The sequence below is a fragment of the Dromiciops gliroides genome, chromosome 1 (assembly GCF_019393635.1).
Source record: "Dromiciops gliroides isolate mDroGli1 chromosome 1, mDroGli1.pri, whole genome shotgun sequence".
NCBI lineage: Eukaryota > Metazoa > Chordata > Mammalia > Microbiotheria > Microbiotheriidae > Dromiciops > Dromiciops gliroides.
The window spans coordinates 430,046,415-430,066,398 of record NC_057861.1 but is presented as its reverse complement, the minus strand read 5'-3'; the positions used below and the strand labels follow the sequence as shown (position 1 = coordinate 430,066,398).

Sequence of the window (19,984 nt, the reverse complement as noted above, 5' to 3'; positions counted from 1 at the left end):
GAACTTTGGATGCCACCCAACAATATGAAAATGCTTATAAAAATTATTTGACCAACTCAGGCTCTTTTTATTTGGGTGCTTAAAGAAAAAAGTAGTATTATGATGATTTAGCTAGTTTAAGAGCGAGATATAGATGTGACCCAGAGTCTAAAAAAATACAAAAGAGGCCAATAGCAACTGAAAAAGAAAAACCCAATCAAAACCAACCAAGAGAAAATTTTATGGTTGTCTGATGTCCAAAAACACTTAAAATTTAAAGCTACTATTATTCCCCAGGTGATTAGGTTATTTGCCTGTTTTTTAAAACAAAATACCAGCTAAAATAAATCCAGTTAATTTAAAACCCATTTTCCTTACTAACATCCATTTCAAATTAATAATGTTTTATACTATTAGGTCAATTAAACTGGGAAGACTTGATTTTTGTCATACTAAGGCTTCTTGAGGAAAAAGTTCAATAAGTGGTTTCTGAATCTATAAATGATAATGAAGCATGGATACCAACTGAAAAATTCAGGGCATTATGTATATAATGTTCATTAAAATCTGATTTTTTATTGGAGGGATGGAGGTGGGGAAGAAAATGTCATTTTTTCTTTAATATTATAGCTGCATATTAAAAAAGAATGTATTTTGTATTTTCATCCTTAAATTTGTCTTTAGTCTTATATTTTTAAGCCAAGAAATCTAAGACAAATAACTAAATTGCAGCAAGTGATATGACAATTTTGAAAGAAACAGAAGCCTTGTGTGGTCCAGAGACCACACAAAGCTTCTAGAACCATTCTGATCATCAATATTTACTCAGTACTTAAAATGTTAATAAAAAGGTCATTAGTGATGACTCTTGGGAAAATAGTTCAATAAAAAAAAAGAATGCTCATGGCAATTTGGCTTCATTGATCTGGGCAGATGACAATGAAGAAAAATACTGGAATATAGGCATAAGCCAAGCTGTAGTGGGAGAATTAACCATACAATATAAAAACAAAGCAACAATGATGCTATTAAATAAAATCTGAAGCAAGGTAGTGCTGGGTCTGGAGTAAGGAAGACCTGAGTCAAATGCTGCCTCAGATACTTCCTGGATGCATAATCCTGGGCAAGTTACTTAATTTCAGTTTGTCTCACTTTCCTCATCTGTCAAATGGGTATACTAATAGTACTGACCTCCTAGGGTGGTTGTGAGGATCATATGAAATAATAATTGTGCAGCACAGAGTGCCTGGTACATGGAAAGTGCTACATAAATGTTGTTGTTGTTATCATTATCATTATTATTGTTATTATATACCAAACTACTATAAACAATGGGGAACAACCAGGTGGCACGGTGAATAGAGTGCTGGGTGTGAAGTCAGAGAGACTCATCTTCTTGAGTTAAAATCTGGCCTCAGACATTTACAAGCTGTGTGACCCTGGGCAAGTCACTTCACACTGTTTGCCTCAGGTTCCTCATCTGCAAAATGAGCTGGAGAAGGAATGATCTTTGCTAAGAAAACCCCAAATGGGGTCACAACGAGTCAGACACAACTAAAAATGACTTAACAACGAAAATATTAAGTAAGAGAGACAGGCATTATAGCATAAAGAACAGCACTCTATTCACTGCATCATATAGCTACCTAAAAGATGACAAAATATGAATGTTGCAGCATCTTTGAGAAGACATGCAAACTAACACACTATTGTTGCAGCATCTTTGAGAAGACATGCAAACTAACACACTATTGATGGAGTTGTGGATTTCAACCATTCTAGAAAACAATTTGGAATTATGTAAGAAAATTTACTAAATTGTGCACATCCTTTGAGCCTGAAAGATCTCACAGCTAGGCCTAGCCAGTAGGTAAAGAATTTGTTAAATGCTTACTATGTGCTAGGCACATACCACTAAGGATACCAAAGACAGAAAAGCCATATATATATATATATATATATATAGAGAGAGAGAGAGAGAGAGAGAGAGAGAGAGAGAGAGAGAAAGAAACACATATATACACCCCCCCTCATTTATAAGTATACTTTCTGTTGTGACAAAAACAACCTAGAAATTCAATTGAGGAATAGCTAAATCAACTGTGTTACATGAATCAAATTGATTTTTATTGCATCATAAAAGATGGCAAGTATAAGGAATTCAGAGAAAAATGGGAAGACTTATAAAAATTGGTACAGAGTCAAATAAGCAATACCAGGAAAACAGGACAAATGACTATAATAATATAAAATAATACACAAATTAAACCAAAATGGAGTAACTATAGTGACTAATCTTAACAAAAGGAAGCAATAATAAAACCACTCCCTTCTTTTAGTTGAGAAAGAGGGAGAAGGTTTAATATATGATGTCAGAGGATGATACATTTTTGGTTGATTTACCTGAATTATTATTGTTTGGGTACATATGATGAATGATGGTGGTAGGGTTAATTTCCCAAAATTACTGTGATATTAAAAGGCACCAATAAAACTTAATTCTAAATTTTTTTTTAGGAAAAATATAGATCTTGATACATATTAATTAATATGAATATGCCTTATGGAATTTTTATAAACATATATGCATACATAAATACACATACACACATACATACTCACAAATAATATGCAGCAGCTGCCTCTGAAAATCTACTCCAATCCCTTCTGATTTTCCCTCTATGCATGTTAGATGTTAATTGTATTAGATGATTGTACTTCAAATGAAACAAATTTAAAAGCCTCAGAAATATGTCTCCATTGTATAAAATCCTACATTCCTTTTGGCAATAAATTCGGGTCTTTTTCTTATCTACTCTCATTGATACAGAGTGTGAAAAAGAAGGTTTCACGGCTGAAAACTCGCATTCCCAGCAGGGGTGGTGTATCACTAGAGGCTCAGTGGAGACTTTCCAGAGTACAATATGTTTTCTTAGCCATTCAAATGTTAGTTGATAAAAAGAAGCTTCTTTCCTCTGCCTACCGAAGCTATAGCCAAGAAAGCTGTTGTGAATGCACTGGAGGGAAGCCACATGAATCAAAGCAATCTATGAGCAAGGCCAAAGAGGGGCAAGAGTTGTTGCTTCAGGCCTGAGAACTTCAGGTATGGAAACCTTTCATAGTGGTGGAAAGTCCCAACTGTGTTGAAGAGAAATATGTTATAAAAAATAAATATGAGGAACTATTTAGAAGATGTATCCTTATAATAGATATCCCTCATATACTAGCAATATTTCTTCTATAATGTCTGAGAAAAGTGAGAAACTTGGAGGCAGATTAATACAGGCTTCCTCAATCCTAAACCTTTAGAATGGAATAGAGAAATTATTTTTTCTGTCAATCAGTATCCACTTTAAAAATTTACTAGCTATATATAATTAATTTCTAGTAATAGCCAGAGAGCCTCTGTTTTCCCCATTTCCTGCATGGAGGTATTATTATTGAGTTTAAGACATCAATCTTTTGACCTTATTAAAGGTCAAATGTGTGTGTTTGTTTTTGCTTTTAAGGAAAAAAGATGAGGATTTATACAAAAGCTCTAACAAAAATAAAATGCATGATGTGAAAGCAACATAAAAGCACATTAACAATTTGACATCATGTCCTCTAAGGACATCAGTATATAATATTACCATTGTACATATCCACGTTTCATTAGGAACATTCTATTATGTGAAATCATCAGTTGATTGGGTACAGCAGAAAAACTAGAAAAGGGCTACATATGTTTTTATTGGGAGGGCACAGGACAACATTTAGAAAAATGTTGACATGAAGGTTACAAAACAAAGAGAAAAGACCATGCCAACGAATGTGAACACCACAGAAAACAAATTTACAGAGCTAAACATGCTTTTAAAAGTAAACTCTTTATACAAAGGTCATTTTTTTTTTGCTTCTTTTTTTAAAAAGTATAGTATGTGTATATTGCCAAAGAAACTCCTGTCTTTAATGCCTACAAAGGTGTTTCACAGACACACACACACAAACACACAAATTATAGACATAATAAATCTTAATTTAAAATTTCAAAATGAAATATTTATGGAATGCTTAACCAAAATTACTGTTAGAAAGATCAACTTACCGACTCAATCACTTCTACATTTCGAACTGATGGGTCAGGCGCCACCTCTGGCCAATTAGACAACTCCAAGTACCCAGAAGCTTTAATGTTCAGAGTGTGAGATAAGGTCCCAAGCTGGAAATGATCTCTGTCTAATAGCAACAGAGGAAAATATACAATAAACAACATGCACTTTATATCACAAAGAGCAATCCTAATCAGGGCTAAAGGTAATTGGCATATTACCTGAAATGTCATGGAATAAATATAAAGTAGGAAGCTCTTCATAGGTCAAAAACCTGATTTCAGCCCATAGATTACAATAATCTCCCCCATAATGGTCAATAAAAAAGCTAATCAGTCAGTGTGTTTAGAGGTGTTGCTCTGAAATGTAGCTTCTCTAAAAATTACTTTACTGTGAATATTAAGAATGACAGCATGGCTAAACAATCCATATACATGTCTTGGCACAAACACATCCAGAATTTTAATAGTTTGTTGTTTTTTGTTTTGTTTGTTTGTTTTTAATAATACAGAGTTCTTTTTTGCAACTTTAAGGAAATTGAATGTTAACTGACAATATGAAAATTGAGGTAGTTAAGAATTTGTTTCCAATTTATTTCACTTAAGTTTGCAAAAGATTTAATTGCTGCTTTTAAAAAATTAAGGGAATATGTCAACTTCTTTCTCTGAAAAAGAAAATAAAATCTGAAGAGGCTATTACCTTTAAAAAAATTATTATTTGAAATGCTACTATATAATCAGGCATATATCACTCTTAAGAGAACCCATTTCATTTAAATGATAAAGATGTCTATTTAAACAGAAGTGAAGTTAATATCTTAAAGAAGCCTACAGTTTTTGCTATTATTCAAACCAAATTCAAAACCTACCTGATTAAAAGTCAAATCAGTGTTTTCAGAATCATTCTAAATCTAAGATGTTTAACACACACAAACCTAAAATGATATGACTATAAAACTTGTCCTAAAAGCTGGTGAGTGGAAAGCATATTGTTCTTACATATTTTCAAAATGTTAATCAGTTATATTTGCTAAGTGACATCTTAAGAACATTAGAAATAGAATATGATGCCACATTTCTTCACAAAATAGATGCTTTGAAGTTACTCTGGAAAGCCTACCTTTAAAAGGAGATTCAAGCAATGGGGCAGGCTTTTGGGCCAAAAAGATTTTTTTGGCATATTTGCTCAAGGCTCCGCTCTTCTCATTTGGAACAATAAGCTGCCTAATAAATCTTGTACGGTCTCTGATATCATAGTTTTGGTCATACTTGCCGAGATTTAATATGTATTGGGTAAGCAATTTTGTCTGTTAGGAAAAAAAAAAAAACAGAACAAGAAAAGAATACAGTTATTTATGATTATTGATAACTCTGGATAAACATATTTAAAGAGGTAATAAAAATGAATGGTTATGTCAAACAAATGTTGTTCCATAGGGAATATGCATTTCTAACACTGCAAATGGAATTTTGAAGCCAAAGCACATGTCCTCCTCTGTATTGGGGAGGTGAATGCTGAGCACTGAGAAGCAGCCATGTGCTAGATTATTAAACTGCTGAAGTGGAAAGAAAGGCATCATTAAAAAAATAATCATATATGGCAAACCCGCTGAAGGGTCTACGTGAGGATAATGAATGTGGAAATACAACTAAAAACATGGCACTCAAAACTTAATCGGAAAAATATGCAGGACATCAAAACATCAGAGGGTATTAGGGGGCTGGCAAACCGCTTCTGCTGAGGTGTGTTTTATGAAGAGATACTGTCCCTGGCATAAGCAGTGTCTGCACTCTGACTGCACTCAGTTACTTTACCCTGAATTATGACCCATTAAAGCAGACACATGAATCACTGAACTGGATTACTGCAAATTATTTGCAGTGCATTTAGCTGTTACTTTTTCATAAAAGCAAGCTGCTGATGCCCTCTAAAAACTAGGATAAAAGACTTCTTCCATTTTTTTTTCCTTGCTGCTTATAGCCTCCAATAATATTGGTCATTTATTTATCTAGGTATGGGAACAACTTATATTATAGCCGCTTTTATACCATAATAAGATTTCCTAATTCAATTTCTGAGTGTACTACATTAATACACATTGAGATAATTTTAATAATAATTAAAATAAAATTGAATTTTAGCAAAAGGAGAAGAAAATGGATGTTACTATTTAAAATTTTGATTCTTTTTAAAAAACAATCTTTCATTTACTATGCAGATATAAAACTATAAACTTAAAAGTTAAATTTTATACATATTACATGTGTAAAAATATAAAGTAATCTCTATAAGCAGAGTTAATTGACAAACCATTTGCATGAAGACACTTCACAAGCATTAGAACAACAACAACAAAAACCCTAACAACCCAGCTTAGCTGCACACTTTAGAAAAACTGAAAGCAGCATAGGCAGTTATCTGAAGGTAATAATTTGTTAAAAGCATTCTTCCATATAGAAGCAGCCTTTTTGGTAAGAAAGTATTCAAGATACTAAGAGTTTTATTAATACAAAAGAAAATTGTAGTGCCAATAGTCTTCCACCTAATGTGGCTATCAACAATTGTCACCCTTAATAAATGTGAAGCAATGTTGACTAAACTTCATATGGAAACAATCTTATGATTTGTTATTTTAATAGAAGAGATAAGATCTATACCATATATAATAGCAAAATGGTTTTAACCCTTTTAAGCTAATGTTTACTAATGATTGGTAAATTAGTCACCTGTTCACAAAATAGTGTTTTTGAGAGTAACAGTTATAAATGCTTCTAGCAAATATGATCTCCAAAATTAATTTTTAAGATACACTGTTAACATGTTCTTACAAAACTTAATGAAGACAGCAACCTAATTAAACAAACTTAACATAAGAGAAGATAAATGCCAACACAGGCACAATAGACTAATCTGTTGCTCCTCTTTGATGGGCATTAGATCACAGACTTAAGTCTTCACCTATTTCTTGATAAACAAAACTGAATCAATGAGCAGACATTGTAAGAACAATAGTAGCCCATTTTATAGGTCACATTAGCAAAAGAGCATCTACACTGGTTTTTCAAAGAAATGCCACAATATAAACAAGGTCAACATTTATTTAAACCTTTGAATAAATAAGAGGCTGAAAAAAATATAAAAATGTAGTTTCTCTGCAAAAATAGTATGTTTTACCACAAAGTGATTATATTAAGATGGCTCATTCTAAATAAAGCATGTAAATCAGCTCCTGTTATATTTAACAAATTTAAAATAAACAAAAACGTGCTTAATTCCATGAAGATTAATCATACCTCCATGATTTTGACTCTATGCTTTTGTTTCATTTTTAAAATGAATGGCAAAAAGTGTAGGGTTCATGAAGAAAAGCTACCTAAAACACCTAACACAATGACACTGGAAGAAGGCATGAATAATCAGTTCCATGATCTCAAATGAATTAAAACTGGCAGGTGACCCAAGGAGCAATGGTAAAATGCAGAAGGAAAGAGGAATAGAAAGAGGCAAATGTGTGAGGGTGTGTGTGTGGGGGGGGGGGGGGGGCTGTGTGTGTGTATGGATGGGTGGGTGGACGTACATATGTACAAATTATATGTTTTATATATATGTATATATATGAATAATTGTTATTGAGGTCACTTCTAGGAAAAGGCTACAGTTTATTAAAAAGATGACTTGCGGGGGCAGCTAGGTGGTGTAATGGATAAAGCACCGGCCCTGGAGTCAGGAGTACCTGAGTTCAAATCCGGCCTCAGACACTTGACACTTACTAGCTGTGTGACCCTGGGCAAGTCACTTAACCCCCATTGCCCCGCCAAAAACAAAAACAAAAACAAAAAACAAAAAAACCAAAACCAAAACCAAAAAGATGACTTGCACACAAGAAGTAGAATAAAAGGCATTATTAAGAACATGAATGACTTCCTTCTAAGGAAGGCAGTAGTGAAAGTGAAAGCTACTAGGTTAATAGCTTGAATATTGCATTTATATCCATAACAGATAGAAGAAACCCTAGGTAAAGAAGGCAGATACTCAATGGGAGTCTTGGAAAGATACAGACAAGAATTCCACAGCATGAGAGGGCATAAGCTCTAAGCAATACAAGAGAAGACAGAGTCCACATCAGTAGAGCCATCAATACACTGAAAAATGTGTTGTGGTTGTTTGTTTTTTTCTTAACTGTCACCTCTGACCAGAATGCCTTTTCAGTGAGATAGTTTAGTTTAAAACATCCACACTCTCACCCCTCTAACAATCTCTATGTTTTTTATTATTTGGCACAGTTTTTCACAGGTTCCCATACTTACTAGTGTCAAAGTCACTTCTGAGAAGTTGGGCAAGGCAGGGGGTAGAGATGGTAATATATAGCATCACTAACTAGTGAAGAGCTTCCAACCTCTGCAAAATCAGAGATGAGAACATGGATAGCATAGGCAAATGCCTTTAGTTTTAATGAGAATAAAGGGGATTAACCAACACTTGGATCAAAATTCCATCAGAGGTCCCAGAAGTGCTATTTAGTTGCTATTTTTTAGCAACTAAAGTTAGGAACAAACAAAACCACATCAGAGACATAGGTGACAAGTATTAGTTTTCTTGCTAAGACCATCTAAGGTTTTCCTATGACTGCACTTGGATGTGGAAGGAAAGAGAAATCATAGTATCATACAATATCAGAATTAGAAAGAACACTGGATATCAATTATTCAATACCATGCCTCATTTAAAAAAATTTAATTGCCTCCTAAGTAATAATTAAAATGAAACAATCAGATATAACAATTAAATGGCAGTAAATAATAAAATTAAATATGGGTCTCTATTGTACATTTAACTTTTCTTAAACTTTTTAGTCAACCACAACCAAATTTCACTGAGGCAATGCCTATTTCTTTCAGGTATTGGGTCTGTTCAATTTTTGCTTTTTGTAAGATTCTTTTTTTTTTTTGCTCTTAGCTAACCAGTTCACTAAAGTATTTAAATTAATTTGTAATTAATTTAAACAGCAAACTAATAGGAAAATCCACCAAAAACAAAAGAACAACCCATAGATGGGTCAGTCATTACAATGCAATACTGGAAACTGGGCCCTATTTTGTTTGTTTGTTTTTGCGGGGCAATGAGGGTTAAGTGACTTGCCCAGGGCTACACAGCTAGTAAGTGTCAAGTGTTTGAGGCCAGATTTGAACTCAGGTCCTCCTGAGTCCCCCTCTGGTGCTTTATCTACTGTGCCATCTAGCTGCCCCGGGTCTATGTTTTAAAGCATCCTTTCAGGTCAGAAAGATTAAAAAATATTTTTAATCAAATAAAATTTTCATTCCTCAAGTAAATGGTGTAAACTTGAAACTAAAAAAATTATATGGATTAAGAAGAGAAAATAGAGTAGTAGATTAAGAACTTGCCTTGGGGACAGCCCCTCCCCCCCCAACACATACACACATACACACAAAACAGGTTCAAGCACTGCCTCTGGCTCTATGACCCTGAGCCAGTGAAGTAACCTCTCAGTGCCCCAGGAAACTATTTATTACATGCACTGAAAGTGTTGATATGTGTGAACAAAGGTAGTTTCTCAGAAACAGGCTTCCTATACTAAAGAAATCACAAGTTCACTTCAAATAAAAGGACTAAGAAAAGAGAAGGTGAATTCTTTCTCAGTCAAACATTTTTAAAAGTTGTAATAAACATGTATACGCATACAAAAGACAGATGAAAATAATTTCTAATAGACTATTAAGTAATAATTAATAAATGATACAATGAAGCTGTGATAAAAATAATAAATTCACAAAACTGAAAAATGAGAACTCAAGTGATGTAGTAAATTAATGAGATAATACATGTAAAACACTTTGGAAACCATGAAGAACTATATTATTCAAAGAGAAAATTCGAGAATGTCTCTCAAAAAGGCAAAATATGAAGAAGCATATAATGTACCTTGAGGTTTCTCTATTCTCTAATTTCAAAAGTACAACCTTTCAACTTCCCCAAGTGGAAGAAAACACTGCATTTGGAAGAAAAACCTGCATTTGCTTAATTAACTGTTTCCTGACATGTGTAATGCTATTAGTATATTAAGGTTATCCATCCAAATTTTCTCACTTGCTGTTATCAATTTTTGACACCAGTACCCAAATGTTATAAATGGAGGAGTTAGTAACCACAGGGGAAAGAAGAGAGACTATAGCTAGTGCAGGTTCCTATGTCTTCATCATTTTTTTTTTGCAGGGCAATGGGGGTTAAGTGACTTGCCCAGGGTCACACAGCTAGTAAGTGTCAAGTGTCTGAGGCCAGATTTGACCTCAGGTACTCCTGAATCCAGGGCCAGTGCTTTATCCACTGCGCCACCTAGCTGCTCCTCTTCATCATTAAAAAACAAAAAACAAAAAAACCTATCACTTCTTAAATGGTTGTTTTAAGGCAGTATCTAAAATAGATAAGTGAAATGCTACCTTTCAATATATAATCAATGTGATTGCATGTGGGTGGTAATGGTAAATAGGAATAACATGGATACCTAAAATCTACTGTTAATCAGAAAATGTTATTTAAAGACAACTCAATTATCCAGTAAATTATTTTAACACAGCTATGAAAAAGTAGCCAAAATGATAAGGGGTTCTCTTATTTTTATTCTCCAGTTCTATTCAGATAAGGGTTCTAAAGTTGCTAATGAACCATTAAGTGGTTAAAGGGAAGATTGCAGGAAGAAGATAACAAGCATAAGATATGTATAAACTACAAAATGGAAAATCAGTCCAGAATAACTGAGTTAACTATGGGGTGCTATGATTCATGTCTTAGATATGTGATTTTCTTATTTCTAAATTATGTGATAAATTATATACCATCAAAAGGAAACCACATTGTTCCAAGTGATATCATTTAACATTCATAAGTACTTCTATTTTATTATAGAAATATCAGGGAGCCACTGAAGTTTCTTGAGCAGAGGAGTGACATGGACCGACCTGTGCTTAGGAAAGGTCATTTTGGCAGTTGTGTTGATGATGATTGCTAGGAGGAGAGACTGTGAGAAAGGGGATCAATGAGAATGCTACTGCAACAGTAAAAGCACAGTGATAACTATATGAATTATCATTGTAAGAATGGAAAAAAGAGCATGCCTGTGAGAGACTATCAAAGAATTAGAATCAAAAGACTTGACAAATGATTGGACATGGAAAAGGAAAAGAAATTACAGAGGATTACTCCAAGGATCCAAACCTTAATGCCCGAAATGATGGTGCTGTATTTAATAAAAATAGCGAAGTTTGATGGAGGATTCAATTTGGGTAAAAAACAAAAGTTATATTTTAGGTGTTTTGATTTTGAGATGCTTTTGAGACAACAAAATAGAGATAGACGTCTAGCAGTCAGTGCTAAAGGACTGCAACTCCAGAGACAAAGGAAGGATGGATATGCTAGATGGTATTTGAATAGAGATGAAAACTGAACCCAATGAAGCTAATGAGAAAATCAAGTCCAGAATAGAGCCCAGGAGCACATCTACAACTTAGTGGGTGGAATTTAGATAATGATCACAAAAAAGACTTAGAAGGAGTAAGGGGAAGAGAATTAGAAGAGACTGTTTCACAGAAGCCAAGGAAAAAGATGGAAGCTAAGGAAGTGGTGTCCAACAGTGTCAAAAATTCAAGAATGAATGAAGTAATAAAGCATTTAAAAAGTACTCACTATGTGCAAAACACTGTGCTAAGCAACCGGGATACAATTAGCTCTCAAGGAGCTCACATACTAATGGGCTAGACGACACGTGGAAGGTTTCAGCTCAAAGCTAGACAGAAACATCATATGGTCTTGGTGGCAAAGCCTCTTCTTTAAGGTCATTTCCACTGATAAAATCATTTTTGTTTTTGATTTTGAACCATCTGACAGTGCCCAGGACTCTGGTGATAAGAACTTTGGTTTGGGGGTTTTCAGGAGCTGTGGCTGTAGCCTCTGTGGGAACAATCTCCAGGCTGCATCTCCACAGGGGATGTTGAATCTTCCCAGGATGATGGCTAAGGCCACTGGGTTAGAAGAATTGCTATTCTAAAGGCGCTTGGGTTCAGGAGTCTGGGCCATCTTTTTTTAGGTTCCAAGGTGATATGGTAGTCAAGTTGGTGGGGGCTGCTTGATTTGCCTGGCACATAGCACCTCCTCTCTCTCCCTCAGGGTTCCCCACTACTTCAGTGAGGCCCATGTGCCCTATGAAAGGTGGCTGGTTGGCAATTGGTGGGGATGACTGGTCTGTTTCCCGAGATGACAGGGTGAAGGTCTAGGCTGAAAGCAGGACAGGGGGACTCAGGGCACTGTGACTCCCAGGATTCCTGTGTTTATCTGTCTGTTGGTGGCAGAGGTCCATGTTCACCTGTGTCTTCTGACAAAGACCTATCACATCTTTCTGATTCTGACTCTTCAACATCTCTCACGTTCATGTCCTTCTCTCCATTCTAATAATGCTAATTTAAGCATTTATCACTCCTTGCCTGTACCATTGCAGTAGCATCCTAATCAGTCTGCCTTCTTACAGTTTTTCATCTTAGTAATACATCGTTGTCAACAGCACTGCCAAAATGACTTTCCCTTGCTGGTACTAATGAGAAAAATTTTCTACAATGATAGCTGCAGGAACTGGGCTAGAAACAGGTCTGATGGTTTGGGGAACAATGCTATTTATTTTGTTTTGTTTTTGCGGGGCAATGAGGGTTAAGTGACTTGCCCAGGGTCACACAGCTAGTAAGTGTCAAGTGTCTGAGGCTGGATTTGAACTCAGGTCCTCCTGAATCCAGGGCCAGTGCTTTATCCACTGCGCCACCTAGCTGCCCCAACAATGCTATTTATAAGGTCCTTAGTTTCAGGGTCCTTGGTTGTTCTATCAATTTCTGAAGGGATATGGCACAGCAATACTGGTAGAATGTTGATATTAAAACATAAGCTGGGGCAGCTAGATGGCGCAGTGGATAGAGCACTGGCCCTGGAGTCAGGAGCACCTGAGTTAAAATCCGGCCTCAGACACTTAACACTTACTAGCTGTGTGACCCTGGGCAAGTCACTTAACCCCAATTGCCTCACTAAAAAAAAAAAACACAAAAAAAACCCCATAAGCTTTTGTTATAATGAGAACCCTGGGGTCATTAAAAGAGCACTGTGATTTCCAGAAGGCAATATAGCAGTGTGTCTATCCAAATGCATATTTTTTATTATTATTATTATTATTATTATTATTATTATTATTATTATTATTATGGCAATGAGGGTTAAGTGACTTGCCCAGGGTCACACAACTAGTTAAGTGTCAAGTGTGTGAGGCTGGATTTGAACTCAGGTCCTCCTGAATCCAAGGCCAGTGCTTTATCCACTGTGCCACCTAGCTGCCCCCAAATGCATATTTTAAAGGCAACAGACATTTATTTTCTAGGTCTTTGCTGTTTGAATATATAGGCCAAATTACTGTGACTATAAATCTTTTCTGGGATGCTCTGCATTGTTCTGGGGTTTAATGCAACCAATATGATGTCATCTGTCAATAGAAGCATCCGGAGGAACTCACAATTCACAGGGAATCCCTTTTCAACTTGGATTCTGAACCAGATCTTCTGACTCAAAGTGGCAAATACCTTTAGAGAGCATATACCTATTTGTTGTATGTCTCATCTGATGTTTATTATCACAGGGTTGATGAACAGGGTGATTTTTGTTGTTACATATGCCAAGGTACCTTGAATGATTTTGATGTATGGATGAGAGAAACTATGTTGTAAAAGAGCCTGCAATACAGGATTTGTTCTACTGAATCAAACAGTTTTTCATAATCAACAATAAGCACAATGAGATCTTATATTCTTTACAAAGGCAGAGATGTAGTCTCTGTTATCACTTGTAAAATCCTGCTAATTCCCTCCCCATACCCTCATCAAGAATGCCCGAAATTGAGTTTTTATGGTGGGCAAATTGGTCAGCAGTTATTGGTATTTGCTAGTTATCTGTTATATATATAGTCATCTTATCTATCAATAAGATCTCAGAGTTTTTTCATACCTTTAGAATTTTCCCCTTTCACATACTTTGTAAAATGGCCCCTCAATGCCCTTACAACTATGTTGGCTTCAGTCCAGATCTTAATATGCAGTTAAGGCCAATCTGGCAGCTTTTCTCAATTTTTTTTTCTTTTTATTGCTCTTTTCTACTTCCTATATAGCCCTGGGACAGTGATAACAGGGTTCAAGTACAGTCATTCACCTACCCTTGATGGAAAACATAGTTTGGTAAAGTCTTTTTTTTTTTTTTTTTTTTTTGGTGAGCCAACTGGGGCTAAGTGACTTGGCCACGGTCACACAGCTAGTAAGTGTCAAGTGTCTGAGGCCACATTTGAACTCAGGTCCTCCTGACTTCAGGGCCAGTGCTCTGTCCACTAACACCTAGCTGCCCCAGTAAAGTCTTTTTAAAAAAATATTTGATGTTTGTTATTCTCCTCCCATTTTGATCCTTGAAGGCTCTTTAGATGATTCTGATTACTGGCTATCTTGCTTGGTAAGCTTTCTTGAACTTGTTTTTTTCTCTCCACTGTTTCTCTCTTTTAAATGAAATTATATTGTTCATACATGTTTCTTCATAAGATTTTTACAAACTAGTTTTTAATTTAACATTACCTTTTGGAGTAATATCTCTTTGGATGTGGCATCTGGTGAGAGGAGGGACATCTAATACACAGCTACTTTTTGTCCCTCTTATAGAGCATTTCTGGCGAAAGTGTTTTTCAGGGTTTAAATCCTTATTGCTTCTCTCATTTGCCTTCAAACCAAGCGGGATAAGGGGAGGCAGGAAAGGAAAACTCTGCAGAGGCTACAACCACTGTAGCTTTCAATTATAAACATCAATCCTTTTAATGTTTATTGCAAACTTGGTCTCTTCCTCAGCTCCTCCCAACCAGTATGCCTCGCAGTCAGGAAAGTTCATTACGCCTCATTCTCATCCAAGATTCCTCACTCTCCCTCGTTAACCATATTCAATCAGTTGCCAAGTCCTATCAATTCTACCTTTGTAAAATCTTTCATATAAACACTCTTTTCTTCTGTGACACCCCAGCGTGGGACTTCATCACCTCACTACTAGACTATTCCAACAGCTTGCTGATTGGTCTCCCTGCCTCAGTTCTCCCTACTCCACTTAACTCAGCTGTCAAATTTATCATCCTAAAGTACAGGGAGTCAGCCAAGTTCCTAGTCAGGCCATGTTTACCCTCCCCATCTTTCCCCATTCAATAAACTTCAGGATCAAATTTTAAATCCTCTGTTTAGCTTCTGAAGCCCTTAAAAACCTAGTCCTTTCTTACCTTTCCAATCTTCTTACTCCTTATAGCCCATCACATACTCTTCAGTCTAGTCACACTGGCCTTCTTGCGGCTCCTTACACAAGACACATTCATGCCTCTTCTTTGGCATGTCCCCCATGCCTGAAACACACTCCTTCCTTATCTCCATTTCATGGCTTCCCTGGTTTCTTTCATGTCCTCGCTGAAATTCTACTTCTACAGGAAGTCTTTTCCAACCCTTCTTAACCCTAATGCCTTTCCTCAGTTGTTTATCCCTCTATCCCTTCTATATACTAATTGTAGCAGTTGTTTTCACATTGTCTCCTCCATTAGAGATTGGAAGCTTCTTGAAAGGAAGGACTGCTTGTTTTTTAATGACCTTCTTTGCATCCTCTGTGGTTAACACAGTGCTTGGCATATAGTCAGAGATTACTAGATGCTTGTTGACTAAGTGACCGACTCACATCACAAAATGAATGTTCTGCCAAAGCTAGAAGTCCCTACCCTGCATGGTTTCTATTTCTCTCTACTCACACAGCCACAATCCTAATTCTGGCGATCATGTACTATATGAGGAAATAAAAGTTATTTTAAGAGGATGAGAAAATCTGGAAAGATGAGTGGAACTGAATAAGTACACAAGGAAAAAGTCCACTTTGGAGGTGATAATCTAAAAGGACCAAAGAATCAATTGGTGGGGAGAGAAAGGAGGGAAAAAGAAAAGTAAAGAAAGGAAGGAGGGAGGGAAAAAGGGAGGGAGGAAGGAAGAAGGAAGAGAAAGAAGGAGGGACGGAGGGAGGGAAGTATATTCCTTCAAATAGAGAAGAAATCAAACTATGACCAAAAAAGGCAAGTAGAAAAAGATCTGCAACTACTGACTTATATGTCATTTCCCTCAAATTTAAAGCAATCTTTCTAAGGATAGACTACATGTATATCTTGAGGATCTCTTCCACAAAAATAAGAGAACAGGTAGACTTTAATAAACAATTTTCTACAGCAGACCATAACTTTGATATTTATACAAAAGGCCGAGAGGTACAGAGGCTAGAAGGTCAAGAGGATGTCAAAATATAGTTTATCTTTACAATGCATTTGACAAAGTCTCCCATGCTGTTCTTGTGGAGAACACAGAAATGTAGGCTAGATAATGGGAAAATTAGATGGATTTAGAACGAGCTGAATAACCATGCCCAAAGAATGTTCATAAATGGTTTTATGTCACCCCTGCAAAAGGAATCAAGTCAAGTATCCAATGGATGTGTTTTTGACACTATTGTGTTGTTTCCTCCATTAGTCAAATCAGTCAGTAAGCATTTTTAAGCACGGACTATGTGGTGGGCACTATGCTAAACTGGTAATATAAAAAGAGGCAAAAGACAGTCTCTACTGTCAAGTCTCCATCTATTATAATCTAATAGAGCAGATAATCAAATAAATAAGTAAAAACAAGCAACATACAGGATAAATAGGAGGCACTAGAATTAAGGATTAGGAAAAGCTACCTGTAGCAAATGGGATTCTAGCTTTATTGAGAAAGAAGCCAGGGAAGCAAGGAGGCAGAAATAAAGAAAGAGAATATTCCAGACATGAGAAACAACCAGAGAAATGCTAAGAGCCAAGATGAAAAAGACAAGAGGCCAGTGTCAAAGGACTGCTAAGTGTGTGGTGGGGATTATGATGTAAGAAGACTGCAAAGTTAGGAGAAGGCTAGATTTTGAAGAGCTTTGAATGCCAAACAAAGTATTTTGTACAGGATCCTGGAAGTGATAAGGAACCACTGGAGTATTTGAGGAGAGGGGAGAGACTGAGAGCAAAGATTGCCTTCCTTTTCTTCTTCTATCCCTAGTGCTTAACATAATGTGGTGCTTTACACAAAGTAAATACCTGATAAATGTTTTCACTCATTCATTCCTATGTTAACAGTTCTGTCAATGATTTGAATAAAAGCATACATCATTATACACTTTTCACAAGATCACCATTAGGATGAATTGCTAATATACTGAGTGAAAGAGGTAGGAACCAAAAAAATCTTAGCTTGAAACAACAGGCCAAATACATTAAGATGAAGTTTAAAAAGAGTTCAATGGAGACTTATACTTGGGGTAAAAATACAAACATCACAAGTATGAGATAGGAGATGTGTGGCTAAAAAGGATTTACTCTGAAAAAGACACAGGAATTAGAGTGGACTGCAAGCTGAAAGTGGGGCAGCATGGTGATTATCATAAACAAAAGATAATCATGAGATGGCGGAGGAAAGGCAGTGAGCTCTCGAACTCATGGCACGATCTCTCCAAAAAACATCCAAATAACGCCATAGGAAAATGCCTGGAGCAGCAAAACTCAGAGAAGAATGTGCTGAAATCATCTTCTAACCAAGAACGGCTTGAAAGGTCAGAAAGAGGGAGCTGCTGTGCTGATACAGGAGTTGAGCCCAACCCCACAGTCACCCTGACACAGATCCAGTCCCAGGAAGGCCTCACCAGAGAAGGAGACTGCCAGAGCCTCTAAATCAGCTGAAGCGCCAGTGTCGTCTGGAACTAAGCTCACAGTCTGGTGAGAGGGCTGAGCCCTGGGTAGGGGGCAGACTATAGGGGTCTATGCTGGTGCTGAGGCAGAACGTGGATTTTACACTCCTGCTGAGAACCAGGAGGTAGGCTCAAGTAGCAGTGGCCCAGGTGGGGGAGGGGCACAGGCTCCTCGGAGCTAACAACCACAACACACAAAGCTGGTTGATTAGCAAGTTGATCTGGGGTCATCTAAGGACCAGGAAACAGGCCAGGCCAGTGAAGAACCTGATCCTCCTTAAATCATACTACCTGGGACTTCTTAAGCTTGGGATACTGATGCCTGGAAACAGTGCCCCACTTTAAGGAGCTAAAAGTCTAGTAAAAGAAAGGCAAGATGAGCAGATAGAGAAAGGTGAGGACCATAGAAAGTTTCTTCAGTAACAAGGAAGAAGGTTCACCCTCAGAGGAAGATGTCAACATCAGAGCCACTATATCTAAAGCTTCCAAGAAAAATATGAATTAGTCTCAGGCTATAGAGGTGCTCAAAAAGGACTTTGAAGGTAAAGTTAGAGAGGTAGAGGAAAAAATGGAAAGAGAAATGAGGGTGATGCAGGAAAGACATGAGAAAAAAGTCAACAGCTTGAAAAGTCAAATTGGCCAAATGGAAAAGGAGGTACAAAAGCTCTCTGATGAAAATAATTGTCTAAGAATGAGGATTGAACAAATGGAAGCCAGTGACTTTATGAGAAACCAAGACACAATAAAGCAAATCCAAAAGAATAAAAAAATAGAGGGAAATGTGAAATATCTTCTGGGAAAAACTTCCGACCCGGAAAATAGGTCCAGGAGAGATAATTTGAAAATTATTGGTCTACCTGAAAACCAAGATCAAAGAAAGAGCTTAGACATCATCTTCCAAGATATCCTCAGAGAAAATTGCCCTGAAATTCTAGAAGAAGCTAAAATAGAAATTGAAAGAATCCACCAATCACCTCCAGAACAAGATCCCAAAAGGAAAACTCCTAGGAATATTATAGCCAAATTCCAGAGCTCTCAGGTCAAGGAGAAAATATTGCAAGCTGCCAAAAAGAAAGAATTCAAGTACTGTGGAGCCCCAGTCACAAGATCTAGCAGCTTCTACATTAAAGGACTGGAGGGCATGGAATATGGTATTTCAGAGGGCAAAGGAAATGGGATTACAACCAAGAATCACCTACCCAGCAAAACTCAGCATAATCTTTCAGCAGAAAAAATGGGACTTTAATGAAAAAGAAGACTTTCAGATATTTGTGATGAAAAGACCTGAACTGAATGGCAAATTTGACTTCCAAATATAAGACCCATAAAAAATTGGAGCTGGGGGACATACCTGGGGTTGTACAGTGGGCAACTGTCTTGTGTCTGAGGTCGGGTTTTGGCTGGGATCCCCCTGGGTCCAGGGGTGATGTTTTGTCCACTGTGTCATCTAGCTAGGTGATAACATCTTTAGGGTTAAATTGAAGGGTGATGTGAATGCACTGGGGGAGGGGAAGGGCAGAGGTGAAATCCTACATGAAAGAAACAGGAAAAGGCTTATGGAGTGGGGGAAGAGATGGGAGAGGAGCAGGGTAGTAAATGAATTTTATACTCATCAGAAAAGGCTCAAAGACCTTAAACTCATCAGAGCTGCTTCAAGGAGGGACTAACACACACACCCAACTGGGTGGAGTAATCTATTTAATCCAGGCAGTAAATGAGCCTAACAGAATTGGCTCAAAGACCTCAATCTCATTAGAATTGGCTCAAGGAGGGAATAATGTACACACTCAATTGGGTGGAGTAATCTCTCTAACCCTGTAGGAAAAGAGATGGGGAAGGGGATAAAGAGAGAAGGGCAAGGGCAGCTAGGTGGTGCAGTGGATAAAGCACTGGCCCTGGATTCAATAGAATCTGAGTTCAAATCTGGCCTCAGACACTTGACACTTACTAGCTGTGTGACCCTGGGCAAGTCACTTAACCCTCACTGCCCTGCAGCCAAAAAGAGAGAGAGAGAGAGAGAGAGAGAGAGAGAGAGAGAGAGAGAGAGAGAGAGAGAGAGAGAA

At 36.9% G+C, this 19,984-nt stretch overlaps 1 protein-coding gene across 1 annotated transcript in view; it reads right to left on the bottom strand.

Moving 5' to 3' along the window:
• AP3B1 (adaptor related protein complex 3 subunit beta 1) overlaps nt 1-19,984 on the bottom strand; it is a 336,292-nt gene that overhangs the window by 122,295 nt on the left and 194,013 nt on the right. Inside the window, 2 exon segments of the mRNA XM_043972455.1 lie at nt 4,067-4,197; nt 5,190-5,376. Of these exon segments, the coding sequence (XP_043828390.1) occupies nt 4,067-4,197; nt 5,190-5,376 (318 nt within the window).